Source organism: Cupressus sempervirens, chromosome 6 (genome assembly GCF_028749045.1).
Source record: "Cupressus sempervirens isolate cs-2001-9-10 chromosome 6, ASM2874904v1, whole genome shotgun sequence".
In the NCBI taxonomy this organism is placed as follows: domain Eukaryota; kingdom Viridiplantae; phylum Streptophyta; class Pinopsida; order Cupressales; family Cupressaceae; genus Cupressus; species Cupressus sempervirens.
The window spans coordinates 432,718,339-432,735,511 of record NC_143123.1 but is presented as its reverse complement, the minus strand read 5'-3'; the positions used below and the strand labels follow the sequence as shown (position 1 = coordinate 432,735,511).

At 36.1% G+C, this 17,173-nt stretch overlaps 1 protein-coding gene across 2 annotated transcripts; it reads right to left on the bottom strand.

Annotated features, from left to right (window-relative positions):
- Positions 1-1,412: 1,412 nt before the first annotated feature.
- Positions 1,413-16,601, bottom strand: LOC149552897 (transcription elongation factor SPT6-like). Of its 2 annotated transcripts, none has more exons than XM_089788446.1 (17): positions 16,217-16,601; positions 9,679-9,782; positions 9,024-9,098; positions 8,708-8,831; positions 8,520-8,607; positions 8,279-8,435; positions 7,985-8,117; positions 7,574-7,853; positions 6,926-7,123; positions 6,541-6,681; positions 6,097-6,465; positions 5,893-6,000; positions 5,016-5,804; positions 4,623-4,764; positions 3,306-4,504; positions 2,975-3,184; positions 1,413-2,860 (listed from the first exon to the last, which is right to left on the bottom strand). In XM_089788446.1, exons 2-17 carry the CDS (start codon positions 9,713-9,715, stop codon positions 1,598-1,600), a joined length of 5,313 nt encoding a protein of 1,770 aa, XP_089644572.1. In that variant the 5' UTR covers positions 9,716-9,782; positions 16,217-16,601; the 3' UTR covers positions 1,413-1,597. The 2 variants fall into 2 exon arrangements, with proteins under 2 accessions (XP_089644572.1, XP_089644573.1); XM_089788447.1 differs by lacking the exon at positions 16,217-16,601 and adding an exon at positions 11,879-11,954.
- Between the last annotated feature and the right edge of the window lie 572 nt (positions 16,602-17,173).

Genomic DNA, 17,173 nt, shown 5'->3' with positions numbered 1-17,173 from the left:
TTTCAGCAAAGCTGAGACACTGTTTTATGGTGTACTTGATATGCAATAGAAAAAAAATCATGTGGCTGCAAGAAAGGGCGGTCATAAATTAGAAAAATTGTTTGAGGCTAGCACAAATTAACTTGCACGACAAGTTATGATAGAAATGGGGAAAAAAAATTATCGATCTTTTAGTGCAATCCATCTTTTAGATATTTAAATTGGCTTAAATATCAAACACATTTTTACTCAATTAATACTCTCTTACTATATTTCTTCAATGTTCACTATTGTATATGAGCAAATAATAATTGACAAGTCTTAGCATAACAATTCTATAAATCTTTATTGTTTGAGCTTTTTATCATAAATATCATGTTTGACCCTCTGAATTATTGCACTTGTCAAAGAGGCTTATGATAAAACATTTTTAATATAGAATCCACAAAATTAAAGATGGTACTCAAATTTAAGGGAAAAAAAATGTTATTTTATGCATTATTAAAGATGGTTCAATTATTTTGATCTTACAATACAATTTTATAATAGGAGCACTACACTACATGATGTGTGATGTCATAGATGGCATTCATAGGCAAAATTTCATTGAACTTATTAGTAGCTTTTAGACATTGAGTTGTATGTTGTTTAGGAGTATATAAACTTTTGTGCAGCCGCAAATGTCCATTTATAATGTCTTTTTATAGGCAATCTATAAATAGTTATAGATGCCTACATTGTTTTAGGAGCTGCAGAAATTTTAGAGACTTGAATTATAGATGGTTATGAAATGTATAAATCTATCCTCCTTATCTGATTAAAAATTCTGAGTTTTTAAATTTGATTTAATCAACCAAATGAAATGGAAATCTTGAATGACCAAATACATTTTAGCAAAGTACCACATGAACTCAATACTTGTTTCAAAAGTTGTTGTCACAAATTACAATGATACATAGATAAGTAGTTGAAATGAGTTAGTCATAGTTATTTTATTTCATTTCAAGAAGTCACAATTAATGCAAAACAAAGATCACTTTGAATTAAATCAATTATTAATTATAATATTAATAATTTTAAAGATAGAAAATAATTTATACTCTACATGGGAAACATTTTCAGTAGGAATGCTGCAATATTGAGTATGATCCTTTTTTTTAATGAGACATTTGACATACAACGAAATTTGTATAATAAATTTAAAAACTTAGCTATAATGACCATAAACCAGCATACGAAAGGCGGTGTGCCAGTGTGAAGCAGGTTTAAACTAAAAACTAAAAAGCTCACAATATAGCCTGTTGGCAAAAAATGTACAGAAAATTTGAAAATTCAAGCCATCTTTTCAGAACTCCTGAGAGATGCATACTGATTTCTGCTCCATTGTAATTACTAATAGTAATTATACGAATGAAAAAATTATGCCAATTCCATGAAGTAACCGCAATAGTATAAAAATTGAATCAGCTAATAACTAATAATAGTAACACAATGGGTCAACCACGATGAAGCTCAATATAATTACATTACAAACTCAATGAAACTGTTGAAAGATTGGAAGTACAGAAAACTATATTGATTATTTGTGATAGTTTTGATCAAGATTGACAGTTCTTACTCACGACTCCCAGCCAGTACCTCCAACACTCCCATTACTTCCTGCTGCTGTATGATCCCATCTGCTAGGCTGTTTAGACCAATCTTTGGAAGTGTTCAGCATGTCATCACCACCTTTATTTAGACCCTCTTGTCGGACTGTGCTATCTTTGAATGTGGGATCACGATCACTAACAGTAACTTTAGAAGAATTCCAACCATCACTTAATTTTGCAATATCCCGCCCATCACTTCCCTGTCTATTCAACTCAATTTCCCCAGAGCTTGCAGTCCATGCTCCTCGGGCAGGAGATTCCGGAACTCTGCTGCCAGAATTGCTGCCCCATTCCTCAGTTTTTGATCCCTGTGCATCACCAGAATTTTGCCCCCACCTATTGTTAATATTTGATTCATTGATGCCCCTTCCAGACCCTCTACCTCTTCCATCATTTCTTCCCCATCTATTTACTCCATCCTCAGTCCACCTACCTCTCATACCTCCACCCCTGCCCTCGTTTCCACCTCTATCAAATGCATCGTCTCTTCCTGCATTCCAACCAGCACTGCTACTGCCACCACCACTTCCACCCCTTCCCCTTTCTCGACTGTTTGGTGGCCTAGGTAAACCACTTGGAAGCCCACCAAGCACATTACGATGATGATGATCATTTCCACCTGTTCTTGAACCTGGTGTGGATGATCTTTCCCAGTCTGTGCCCGTGAGGCCCTGCCTACCACCATCTCCTCCACTATTAGTGGCTGATCCTCTCCAACCACCATCTCCCCCTCTACCACCATCCATAGCTGACCCTCCCCAGCCACCATGTCCCCCTCCACCACTGTTTGTGGCTGAACCCCCCCAACCACTTCCAACAGAACCACCTCCACCTGCAGATCCTCCCGGACCTGGGCTTTTCAAGGGAACCATTGCAGCAACAGACCTAATAGGAGGACGAGAATCTTGTTGAATCAAATCATTTATATGCTTTTGAAAATGGGAAACCAGCTTGTCGAGATTATCAAACATTCTTTTTCTGAACTTAAATCCTTTGGGATATAGCCCAAAATACTCATGATGAGGATTTGTACTCCTGATATAGCTAAGCAAAAATGCCCCAGGATGTTCATGTGAAATAGATATATAATATGGAATTCTTGTTGGATTTTCATATTTTTCCTTTCGTAGTGTATCATCAACCTCTGCTTTTGTTCCCCTCCTGAATTTCCTGTAATCAAGGACTGCCTTCAAATTGCTAATGAGTGGATCCACATATCTATCTATGACCTGCATTTTCAAATTTACAAACTCGGTAAAATCATTCAAGCTTTCGAAGTAAATTTCAAGCCATGAATTCAAGAATTCAGAGTCATGATATACTTAAAATTGTATTACACAAACCTCATCAAGATCTTCAAATGTCTCCTCCCCAATTGAAAGTGTTTTCCCAAGTCGAAGGTAGCCAGCATAATCCCTTTGGTCTTTTCCTCCTTCCACAATATCCTTGTGAGCATAAACTCCATCAAATATTTTGAGAGTTAGCATCAAGTGAGTAGGCCCTTTCAAGCTTGGACGGATAATACTCTCTCCTGGCCCTTTATCTGAGAGTAACTGTAAGAAATAGCAACCACTATATGATTAGAATGCTATTGTTGTAGAATTGTGTTCTACATTAATATACTTGATCACTTCGCTTGCAGAAAACATTATTTCTTTATAATTAAAAACATACCTTAATGGTTTCATCCTCTGAAATATTCAGGAAGCGCGGATGCACAATCATCCGATTTTTGAAAGCTCTTTTTGCAAGCTCCTTTGCTTTCCTTGCATTCTCTTGTTCAATTTGTGAAATGGCATCCTCTTTTGCATAATAAGGATCCTTAACCTCCTTATCTTTATTCTCTTCACCCTGAAAGTCATCACTCTTCAGCGCACTTGCTTTGCAAGTCAAGTCAACTAGGTACTTTGCTTTCGTCAGAGATTTCACCCGACAGGTAAAGATGCTGCCTTCTGCAATCTTTTCTACTGGATCTATATCTATATCATCAGAAAGCTCCTCCTTCAATATTATTCCTGTCAAGCCTGATTCCAGATCACAAATTATACGATGATTTTGGACTCTACGGGCTGTTGCTTGGACAATTTTTCCAACTGACAGGGTGTCTTCATTTTCTCCAGTCAGCAGATAAAATTCCTCATCCTGGGATGGCTCTTTATATGGTGATCTCAAATCCTTAAATCCATGTAACAGTTCACTCTTTATGTCAGAAAGGGTTTCCCGCTTTTTATTGGATGTCCGTTGCTCCACACTTCTAGCATATTCATCAATATCAAGGGTCTTCAACAGATCAGGATATTTTTTGACATGTTCAACTGCCATTTCTTGTGTTTCCTCGTCCATATCATCTATATCCTGTCCGGCATCTTCACAATATATGTCCTCAGCCATTTTCTTGGCAAGCTCATACGACTCTGGATGAATTCTAGTATCATCCAAGGGATCCATAACATGGTTCCCGGAAGCTGCTTGTCCAGTCCCTCTAACCCTTAAAAATCCAGCAGCATTTATAAAGACAAGTCGCTTCATAGCCTCTACAGGGGTCAACAATTCTCTGCGACTGTAAACCCTTCCAGCCCTCAAAATAGCCCTTTGTATGGAAGCAGCTTTTCTGGGTCCAAGGCCTGATACAAATTGCAGGGGAGAAAACATCCATTCATGTGATGCTGCTAGGTTTATGTCAACACCAACTTGGTTGGTTACTGTAACCATTACCTGTTCAACAGCTTCATACTTTTCATCTGGAGTAAGGAAATGTTCCAGTGAATGAAGCTTCAATGATAATATCTCTTTGCCAGGACCACATAATGTTGCAACCATGGCCAATGGATTCTGAAGATACCGACCAAGGGCCACAGCACACCTCACAATCCCTTCAAAAAAATATGGGCTCATAAAAAATGATAAATCTGGCATTTAATTCTAACAATTAAGTTCTCTGATCCATCAATTATAAATTTATAAGGTGATCCAGATTTAGTTCCTATTTACCTCTCTGTGTTGGCAACTGGTCCTGAGAGATGCGGGAATTCTCATATAGTGTAGGCAATAATTCATCTGCATAAACAACATTTATTGTATCCAAGCCTTCTGCCAAATCACGTGGATGCTCCTCCACAATATTAAATATAACCTGAGCAAAAAATAAACAAAACTCAAAACCAATCAAATACTATTAGCCGACTTTACTACCATATAATACACTGCAATATTGATATTACTAAGACTATAGTACATGTTAAGGAAAGCAGAAATTTAGTGAAGATAAAAAACATGTAAAAAAGAAGCATTTCTCACTATCATATTCAGCAGTCACCCACAATCTTCTGCAAACATTAAAGAATATTATGGAAAGTAGTAAATAACTAAGTCTTCATGTCATACCTCAAAGATATCATCCTTCAAGTATTTACAACGCAAGTTTGAGGCTCCCAAAACAACTATATGAGGTTGATGATCCATCATAAACTTCAAAAGGCGCTGCTGGTCATTCTCTTTTCGCTTTTGCAGAGCAGAATTCTTTGAATGAATACTTAGATGTGATGTAAACAGAATATCAAGCACTTCACCTGCAGGATCTAGCATCACAAATGTTGTTGGGTCTTTATTGGACCCTTGGCAGCAGACCATTATACGTGCTTCTGTATCTTCAACTGATGACTCCTCGTTGTCAGGTTTGTGACGCCTAAAAGGTGCAACTGAAACTCTCTGCCACAACTGCATTCCATAGTCCTGAAACAGCCAGTTTCTGGCTCTTACAGACAACACTATTCGAGCTTCCTTCTCCATACTAGGTAAAATGTAATTGCATAAGGCATCCTTCAATATTAGTTTACGTTGTTCATTCCAAAGCTGTGCAGATCTGCTCACCCCATCACTAAGGTAAAAAGCTTCAAATTCGTTCATTAAAGTGCCATCTAAGTCATCCTTAGGCAAACCGATAGTAACCTGAAGAAGTTTCTCTTCTTCAGCTTTCTGAATAAGAAGCCACTGTGCATCATCAAACTTACTTATTGGCTTGTTACTCAGCCACTTTACCCCAGCATACTGATGAAATAAACCTATAGCATTATTCCCATCAGCAGTAGGCTTAGTAGTTACAACTGCCTTTTCCACGTAGAAAGTACGGGCATATTCCTTAACAGCTGGCTCACAACTGATTTCTACTGCCGCCTGAAAAAAGCACCAATGATCCATTACATGATAAAAATTTACCACATAAATCAAGCAATACAATCAAAATGCTGTAAAAAATGCTTACCATGTGCCTAGCACCTTTGAGCACTGACTGTGAATCCACAAATTCTCCAGCAGAAAATCCAGCTGCCACATCCTCTGGTGTATTGCTATCATCTTCGACCTCGTGCATCTGCAGAATACTTACAAACAGCCTTTAATCATTTGCTGAAAGTAGCCTACACCATCATATTAGGTGGCAGTTTAAATACAGAAGACAGCTATATACCTTATACATAGCTAATAGATTCTTGCCCAGTTGCTCAGAGGTGAGACCAAAATTTCTTGATACAGCTCCCAAGCCAGACTTGCGACAGATGCTATACATGGATTTGCGTTTTGGCCTCTTAAACTGACCTTCTTCTACCTCAATTTCATCAGGAGGGAAATGCAGGTTAAATTTTGCATCTATGTCATCAATAGTCCGTTCAGACTCCGCATCATCAAGAGACTGAAAAACTGTTTCTAACAGCCTCCATTTTGTTGGATCTCTTCTTGCTTCTTCTCCAGCTCGTTTCTCATAAGATGTTTTAATAGCCGTTTTCCTCCTTTGAAGTAAAAGCCATTTTCTATCCCGAAGCTGTATTTCCCACAATGCCTAAAAACAGGACACATTGTTAGCCATCGGACATTTTGCTGTGTAACATAAGGCATTCTTAATCTATATTCTTACCTTGTACATTTTCATTTTAGACATATTTTCTTTGTTTGCAGCTTTGCCTGCAGATTTATCTGCTGCTTCTTTAGCAATGTACTCTTGCTCTCGAAGTAAATTGAGACACATTTCTTTCCGATACATAGCAATAAATGGGACCTTGCACATTCAACATTTTACAGCTCAGACAATTTATAATTATGCGATAAGCAGTCCTCAAACAAAACATTGTGTTTTATTTTAACAAAAAACACTTTACCAGAATAAAAGTGATTCCGTATAAATTCAACTTTGCAGAAAATCAAAGAAACAAACATTATGCCTTGTTTTAACTAAAAACACTTTATTTACCCAGCATGAAAGCAAATCTGTGTAACTTTGCAGCAAAACAAAACGAACTTACTTCTAACTTTTGATCATGGAACATCTTTAATACATTAGCAATATCCTTCACTACTTCTTCCTTGTCCAGCTGTGCAATATGCTGGAACTCTTTCCTAATCGGTACTGCTGATGAACCAAATACTTGCTCATATATCCATTTTGCCTCTGGTACTGTATTCTCATTGTGTGGAACCGGACCGGTAATCTCTTCCAACAACTGAAGAAAACAAACAGAATATACTCGATCCATGTTAACACGTGTCAGAAAGTGAAGAAAAAAGCATCAAATAGGTTTCACATACAAAAATAAATTGCAATACTTCAAACTTCAGAATGTGATTGCAAGCATCATAAATGTTACAAGTTTATTTGTGTTTCTGGATTCGATTGTGTATGTTTTTTTATCATCAACATATTTTTGCTATTTTATTCCTGCATTCTTCCATCCTGATGATGGATCACGGAGTGTGATCCGAAACGTTGATGATAAACAAAAATATAGACAAACAAATCCAGAAACACAAATAAACTCATGACAAATGGATTGTGGAAATCTGATAATGTTAATAATAAATGTTACTTTAATCTTTAAATTTCCAAGCATATATAACAGAATAGTAATACATTACAACAAATTTATCGACAATAAAATATATATTTAATGCACCTGAAATCGTTCAGGCACATCTATTTCACGAATTTCATCATCCTTAGCTGTCATGTACTTCTCTGCCAAAATGCTTGGCTCAAACTCATCTTCAAGTCTCCTAGCACCTTGGTCATCATCAGGTCCTCCTAAACCATCAAAGCCTTTTGCTTTCAGACCTTGCTTTCGACGACTCAAAAGTTCATCCACATCACCAAATATATCCTGTGCTTCTTGCAAAGCAATAGATGATATGCCTGGAGCTTGCCTGGATGTTCGTTTTTTCAATTTCCTCCTCCTCCTAAAGCAGAAACCAAAAGAAAGTAGTTTTGTAAGACACAGACTAAGAAAGTAAAGACATTCACATCTTGGATTACAGAATAAATCATCTTTAATGATATTGATAATATATGAAAATACAATAAAAGATACCTTATAGGTAAACCGTTTTCATCGACCTCTTCTTCATCAACTATAAAATCTGCCATTTCATCTTCTTCCCCCATGTCTTCCTCTTCCTCTTCAAGCTGGTCTTCCTCTTCTGCAACATCTTCTGGGGGCAGTCCTGCAAATTTTCAAGTACTGGGCTTAACTAACTGATCTACTCTACAGAAAGATCAGACCTTTGATTTCAACTAGGCAGAGCAGAGCAAGAAAAAGGCAAATAGGAAGTGAACCAAGGAGAGGATCAACAAACCCTTTGTCTCCTGAGCATAATGTTTATACCTTCATCATCCCCAAACAAACTACGTTTCAATTTTTCCTCTGCAGTGGCACCTGTCCAACCACCCTCTTCCAACTCATCTTCATCAGAGAAGCCTGTCTTTTCCTCTATGCGATCATTCTTTCCAGCTTTCTTGAGGCGTTTGAACTTCTTGCTACCCTTTATTGATCAAAAAATGTCAGATAATCTTTCTATTAAAGGAATTGACTTATACAAACACACAGAACAATTACACAGACATACAGATTTGGGACGGTGAAAACCAGTCACGTTGGCCTCCTGTAGTAACTCATAATCATCTTCATCAAGTTCATAATTCTCTTCAGCATCCCTATGCACAAACACTAACATAAATAATAGGTTTTGACAATGTAAAATAATAACATTTCCCAACTTATAAAACATGGGGAATCAACAGAAGTGGGGCCTACCTTTTTTTCCTCTTTTTTTTCTTTGCTTTCATTTCTTCATCACTACTTTCTCTAGCTTCCTCTTCTTCCTCTTCTAGATCATCAACTATGAAGCCATCTTTCTCATACTCATCCTGTCCCTCCTCTTCATTGATCATGTAGAATAATTTTATTATGTACTTCAATATTTAATCATTTGAATCATCACTCAATCTTAAGCAAAATTTCTAATTTAAACCAAAGATATTATGCAACAATAAACATAAAAAACACATGCATATGACTTTATTCAAGAAATGACTGTAATTGTAAATGATAAAATATGCATACGCTTTACCTTCAGCCTCCTCATCATCACCTTCATCAGCTGCCTCTGTATCACGACCATCCCTGATATCACTTTTTTCGTACTCTGGTATAGAAACCCCTTACATAAGTCAGGCTTATGCCAACACAAGAAACTAAAAAGACAGTAAAGATGAACGATGAGCGAACGGCAAACATTACTTGAAATTTTCCAATGGCATCTATATTCCATCTCTTGCAAACATAAGTTTCAGATTTCTCAACTAGTGCTTTCAGTTTTTGGAATACGCATTTAAATTTATGATATTTGAAGGGAGGATTAAATGATAAATCTTAAATAGCCACAGTCCAATCACAGAATGATGATTTTTCCTGCAGCCCCCTTTTTTATATCCCTCTTTTATGTAAAAAGGGTTTATTGCTAAATTTTTCAAGTGTGAAAATACATTCCTTCATGGTATGATCATAAATCTTGTATTTGCAAATACCCTAAGCCTATGTAAATGCTGCATGCAACTTTCCAAAGATGTTGAAATTTTCACATTCCTTTCCCATGAGTATTGCTTCAAAAACAGGTCCTGAAAATATGCCTCATAGTGAATAATTCCACAACTAGAAAAGGTCATAAAATTGTACCAGTGCAACTCTACCATAAAGAGGACTTACGTCTATTAAATTCAGCATACCTTCTTCATCATCAGAAACAATATTTCTGGCACCCATTTCAAAAGAAATGAGCAATGTGCTTCAGCGCCAACAAACCGAAAAAGCAAAGCTATACCGTAGTCCCCTGAAAGAGACAAGAAAAAATATATGATAATCTACAAACATAATTCAAGTTAATCCAATCAAATTGTTTCCCTATTTCACACCTAACAAAATCCAGAAACAAAACAAGGATTGTTCTAATATTAACTCATCAAAAAACTGGGTTGCTTTGCAAAATCTACCAAAATTATTCACATTCACCTAGATGCAAAAAATAATTGCACTAAGTGAGAAAAATCAAAAAGTTGAGTAGATTAAAACACATCACTGTTCAATGATAGCTGCAAACTGTTATAGCACATAATGTAGTTCATGGCTGTACAATTTTTTTGGAATCAAAATGTAAAACAATACATTGAGAGAACAATCTCAGTAAGATTTTAAAAGGCATTTAGGATGTTACTGGCATTGTTCATCAAATGTAATGTCTATTTACCTTTAGAATTCCGCCTCAGTGGAAAATGTTCTGCTGTCTAATTAGATTTGGACTTTCATCTCAGTGGATAATGTTCTGTCTAATTAGTTCAGGAATTACAATATTTAGCATATACATACATAGCATTGACAGTACAACTTATTAGGTGACCACCAACTAACTTCAGCTTTCTGCAAAGGGTTTCATGAGTGGTAATGGGAACCTTCGAACAGGAAATGAAGATCCATCAAAGCATAATGAAAGGGAAGATTTTCTCTCATCTCTGTCATTAATTTCAATTTTACTGGTGTCCCCTACACATAGTTTTGCCTTAGCAGATGAGGAATGATTCAATGAAAAGGAATAGTTAAAGAAAACCAAACAAAAACTTGTGTACAACTTACATGGCAAAATAGATAAAATTACTCTTAAACAAATGCAAAACAGCTAGAACCTTCAAGTTTTTATGTGGTTCTTATACACTGGGATAGAGTTCTCTGTCAATCGGGAAAAAAAACTTCAGCACATGATCAATTCCAGCAACAGATACAATTAAACAATCTCTATTTGAATCTAAACAAGATAAGCATGTCAATCGAGAAAAAAATTAGCACCTAATTAATTCCGGCAATGGATACAATTAGACTGAATGAACAATCTATTAGCAAAGAGGTCAGTGAACTGTACAAATGAGTTGACACTTGACAGATAATTATGAAATAATGGATGTACTCGCTTGATGTCAGGCTATACTGTCTACTGCAATCAAGGATGATGCAACAGAAAATTTCAATTAACATCGCAAAAAAGATCTCTCAGCCTAGATGAGGTGATAAGTCAAACAGATAGGGTGGAATTGACAAAATATCCATCGTATAACTTACTCACTGGGAAAGATCTCTACTTGAATCTAAACAAGATAAGTATGTCGAATTGGAAAAAAATTCAGCACCTCATCAATTCCAGCAACAGATACAATTAAACAATCTATATATGAATCATTTCTGAACTGATATACGAGATGGCCGACTAATATTATTGGTAAGTGCCTGGATAATTGGCTTGCAAAACCTTGATTTCACCATCTTATTTACAATCTCCTCTTGGTTGGCATACAACTCCTCTGTATGTATTTTAAAAACCTCTGAAATATGGGAAAAATATGCTATGAAATAAAAAATCATGAGCTCACTGATAAGAATCCATCCAGAGAAATCTATCAGCTGGCTGCTAAGAGTCACTCTTTAATGTACAAATCACAAGATTGCCACTTTATCATTGATTATACATGATTTAATAAGCTACCAACATTAAAAAATTATATGAAAATAGCTACCAAAGACCCAATTACAGCTTCACACATGCTCTCCTTTAGCTAAAACAGCTGAGCTGAGTGTAATTAGCAAAAAATAGCAAACATCTGTAAAATTCACTGCACCGGCTTGCAATAGATAAAACATGTCAAATTCAAATGGAAAAGAAGATTCAACCGCCTGCCAAAACATACAACATTAAATAACTTGTTTCAGCTTAACAACAATCTGTTTCAATCCATCAATATGCTTTCATGGATCTGAATTTGAATCTACTATTGAGCACCAAATTCAATAATTACAGAGACCAGATTCATAATGCTCGCAAAACCCTAGAAGATCCATCTTTACACATTTCAATAATTTATAGAGACCAAATAGCACACAAACCTCTACAAGATCCAGCTATATGCAATTCAATAATTTACAGAGGCCAAATTCATATTGCACACAAGAGCCAGATTCAACTGCCTGCCAAAAAATATAGTGCTAAATTATTTGAATCATTTCAGCTGAACAACAATCTGTTTTAATCAATCATTCAATATGCTTCCAAGGATCTGAATTTGACTCTACCATTGAGCACCAAATTCAATAATTACAAAGACCAAATTCATATTGCACGCAGACCCTACAAGATCCAGCTTTAGACAATTCAATAATTTACAGACACCAAGTTAATACTGCACAGAAGAACCAGAGAAAATCCTCTCTTTTCAAATTGTTTAAGAAAAAAGAAAAGAAGTGTGTCTGTGAAACATTTAAAATGATGATCCTGATGATGAATGAGCCGCTCTCACAAAGTTGTACAACAATACAAGAGCTCAATACAAATGCTCATATATGATAGGAATACTGCCAAAACAGTGTATAGAAAAGAATTGCAGGGTAACTCCTAAACTTAAAAATTCAGACTGAACTTTATTTTTAAGAATTTGTGGAATAATGACTCATCCTCTGTGTGTGCTCTACACCAGTCATTTGTCATGTTGCCTGTATCTATAGCTTCTATAAAGGATATCTGAATATAGAAATAATTTAAAAAGAGCTGTATGAATAGCTTCTATGAAGTATATAGGAATAATTACCAATGAAAAACTACACATATGGATGACCGTGTGAGATGTTATTACAACTCTCTATTGAAGCATCTTATAACATTACTGGTAGGAGAAAGAAAGAGAAGATCCAAGCATACATAGCCATTTACCACAATAATGCAGGCATTTGCCAATTAGGGATACATGCAAGCAAAAAAAGTATTAAAGTACCTGCTTGCCTTGTGTGGCTCTTGTGCATTAGGGTTTGCAAGGGCTGGAGTAAAAATGGTGGAGCCTGTACAGCGTGTAAGGTAAGAAATTAGCAAGCATTCATATCTTCCCTGATAAGTTTATGCACTTGGAGAGATAGGTCTGTCTTTTTAATTCATAATTTCCACCGAAGTTGATGATTCTTTTTAAAATTCTCATTCTATGTGTTGGTCTGTCTTGAATAATAAGTGTAGGATCATGAATGAAAAGGCTGAATTTAGGTACAGATTAAAGCAGAGACATCAATGTACCTGCTCGCCTTGTGGGGTTTTTGCTCATTATGGTTTGCAAGGGCTGGAGTAAAAATGGTTAAGGAGTGTGAAGTACAGCGTGTAAAGTAAGAAATCAACAAGAATCCATATCTTCCCTGATAAGTTTATGCACTTGGTGAGGTAGATCTGTGTGTTTCTAATTTAAACAGAAAAATCTTTTTTTGTAACAATTTCCAACAAATTTGATGGCTCTTGCTAAAATTACCATTCTATAAGCAGGTCTCTCTTGAACAATATGTGTAGAATCATGAATGAAAAGGCTGATATCAGCTATGCAGAGAAGTTGACAGGGCACTTTATATCCAAATAAATTTTAGAAAACAGTGCTACAAATGGGTTCTTTTTCTACGTTATGCTCTGGAAAGCACTGCGGGCAGTTTTCTTTCGTAGCCCTTAGAATCATTGGTTCAAATGCTAGAGTTTTAAGTAGAAACAATAAAAAGGCAAGGGAAAAGTGCAAAATGTCAAAATAGATTTCCCTGGAAGTGTCATTGTGTGGAGAGCATTCTTACACAGGGAAGAAGTATGGGGTTGCCAAAAACCCTCCTTTAGCCACACAAGGGGTGCAACAAGGAGATCCACTTTCCCCATTCCATGATTTAATATCATGGCAGAAGCTCTTAGTAGAAGCATCACATGTAAGTGTCAATTGGGTTAATCGCAAGGTATTAGTATTCCAAATACAAGTCTTTTGTTGATGATACATTGTTGCATGTGAAAGCCAATTTGTGAGTGGCTATTGAAATGAACAAGGTGCTTGAACTGTACTCTACAGTGTCAGGGCAGAAAATTAATGAGCAGAAATCAACTGTGCATATTTTCAAAACAAAACAAGCTATAAGGGGAAAGATAATCCAAACTCTTGGGTTTTCAACAGGGAGAGCTGCCCTATTACATATCTTGGCATCCCCCTTCTTCAGGGGGGAAAATAAGGTATCCTTTTGGAACTCAGTGATTGATAGATTAAATACCCGCATTACAGCATGGAAAGCTAGATGGCTGTCCTTTTCAGGGAAATTACTGCTAATTAAATCAGTGTTGAGTGCAATTCCAAATTACTATATTGCAGTATTGAAAGCTCCAAATTCAGTAATTATTTAAATTGAAAAGATTATTAGGGATTTCATATGGAATGGTAATCTATCAAACGTTAAGAAGCTACCTCTTATATCATTACAAAGTATGGCGTAAGGACTCAGGAGGAGTAGGTATGCATTTGCTTGACAAGACGAATAAAGCTTTTGGAGGTAAGCTGGTTTGGAACATGTATACAAAGCCATCCACATTATGGTGCCAAATCAGGTAAGCTAAGTACTTAGACACACATCCTACGAGAATTTTTGCAATACCAAATCCTCCTGATGAATCTGCAGGGTGGAATTTCATGATGATGTCAACAAGTTTGATAACCACATTTATCTCATGGCAGATACACAATTGGGAATTGGCACAGTTCTCGGCAGAAACCTGGACTGGCTTACCACCATTAAGGAATAAATGGGGTGAGAGGGTAGTTGATTAATGATTATATAGGTAGCTATGATCCAATATCTGGAAGAGCCAGGTGGAGAAACCTATCTAATATAGTAGTGGAAGATGATGTGAAAGATGCATTAAAAGAAATCATGGATCAGAGAAGTGTTTACATCAACAACAAACCTGAAGAAAAATTTAGGCGCCTTCTAAGAAAGGGGCATATTCTGTAAGACTAGGATACAAGGCTTTGCAAAGATTACAGAATCATGTAGCAGAGCAGAGAGCATTTTCCTTTTGTTGGAATGGCATGGTACTTTCAAAAGAAGGTAGCTTTGCATGGCAGAGAGATAGAGCTCCATCATGGACTCTTGTATAGATGAAAGACACAGCATGAACAGGATGGAGAATTAATATTAAATAAGCAAATTTGGAAGATCAATCTCGCTACTACAAAATTCAACACTAATGACTATGGTATTAGTTGCAGATTTCCTTCTCAGCTGAAAGTAATGATATAAAGAATAAAGACCGCTGATGTCTACAATACTCATTCAGCATACGATAGAGGACCCCTCAGTATTAAAAACAACCAAAGATTTCTCAACAATTTCAAGTGAATTATTTTTACCATGGTTTGCATTGAGAAAGACAAGATTCCATTGAAAACATGTCAAAGTATCTTATGAAAATTATTAATGGTGTACAGAAGGTAAACCGTTAATGTTTTGTAGAAGGAAATTTGAAAATTAAATTTTGACAAATATTGCATAGCAGTTATCTTTCATAAAAGTTTGGTAAATGTAACCTCTACTATGTGATTAATACACAGAATGCAGTCATTGAAGTGGTTTCCCGGCAATCTGTAGTCTGTTCCATTTCGTGTTAGAATTGCTTGGAGGTAATCATATTCAGGATTTTTTATCAATGTTATACCCTGTGAAATGAAGAGAGAAGTAAATATAACTCGTTTCACTCCAAGAATTTTTGAATATATATGTAACATTCATGTGGTCACGTTACCAGCCTGAAAAATATATTTGCGTAAGAGCGAAATTCTATTGTCCGGTGGAATGTTCTTTCAGAGCCCATAAACTAGTTATGGCTTTTGTGAATGGTTTTGAACAAGAGTCTCAGGTTTCATCAAAACCAGAACAGGCAACATTGCTTATTTTCAGAGATCCATCTGCAAGATCTGTATTCGAATCTTGCAAATTGTTTAACCAAAAATACATACAAGATATATCCCAGAAAATTCGGAAGCGTCCATATAGTATTTTCGGGGAAGCTAGACCTTCTACATTTCAGACGGAGACCGTTGTAAACCTAATAGAACATGGCAAGACACCTTGAAGAGCACCCAGAAGCTGAGAAGCTTGAAAACAGGTCATGTTGATTTAATAATTATAATTAAGGCTCTACCTATTGAGCATCTGATACTGTTTGAGGATGTGCAATCTCGGACAATGGTTTAAAATGTTTAGCAGCTCTTCGTTTTATGATGTCTCTATAAATCTGATGAAAACGAAGAGCCGATCAGGTACCATAAAGATATAAAAATATAAACGCGAATAGAAAAATTCAAATCTCGCAAATTATTGAACAGGAAACACACAGAGAATATGTTTCAGATAATATGGAACCGTGCCCTATCCATGGGAGGGTTAGCATACATGTATCTTCATTCGAAATTTAGAAAATCTCTGCCAAATATGGGTTTGCAAGGAAATTGCGGCCAGCCCTGACTGAAATCGACCCTACCACCGGCTTCGATGATGAACTTTACTTTAAAAGCCCCGTTCTTGGCCTATCGCGCTACGTTTCCAATAAAGCAATGGCTTTGCTGGTTATGATAAGAAGCGCACCATTCCTCCCACCTTGCTGGTATTGCCAAAACCCCTTCGCCATTCGCACCTGCAGAAGAGTTTCGAAGCAGAGCCAACGCCTCAGCAGCAAACTAAAAGATAATATCTAATCATCCCATGCCCATGCCATGCATACGACTGCAGCCCAAAACAATGAAATTATTAAAACAATTCATTAAAATCCGATTTGTGTATTTGTTTGTATCATTAATTAGTTTATATATAAGGGAAGATATTTGTTATAGCTAACTTGATCAGTTCAATTGGGTATTCCATGATGTCCAAATTTTCTAATATTTGTTTTTCTGGGTTGTTTTTAATGCAATTTAACTGTCTAAAGCTAAGTTACAGCTTCTCACCAACATCAATGCATATAGACTCCATTGGGGTATTTAATGATATCAAAATTTTCTCATTGCACCAATAACTAATCATTCCATCATCAATAGTGGTTTAAAAAATTCAAGTAGTGCTTCACAAATCTCCATTAATGGTTCAGATCTTAACAACAATTCATAAAACACCAATAGTGGTACATAAAGGAGTCAATCGTGGATCAAAAAAGACAAAAATAAATGACCAACTATTGATATATAAATGATCCAATGCTGATATTTTCAATGATTAAAATTGAGTGAACCATTATTGAACCCTCATTCACTATTAGGTATCTTCCCTTACATTATTACATTGAATATGATTAACTATAGGCACTTTGAGGAAGATATTTATTGAAAAAATGTATTTATGTTATAAAAGACATAT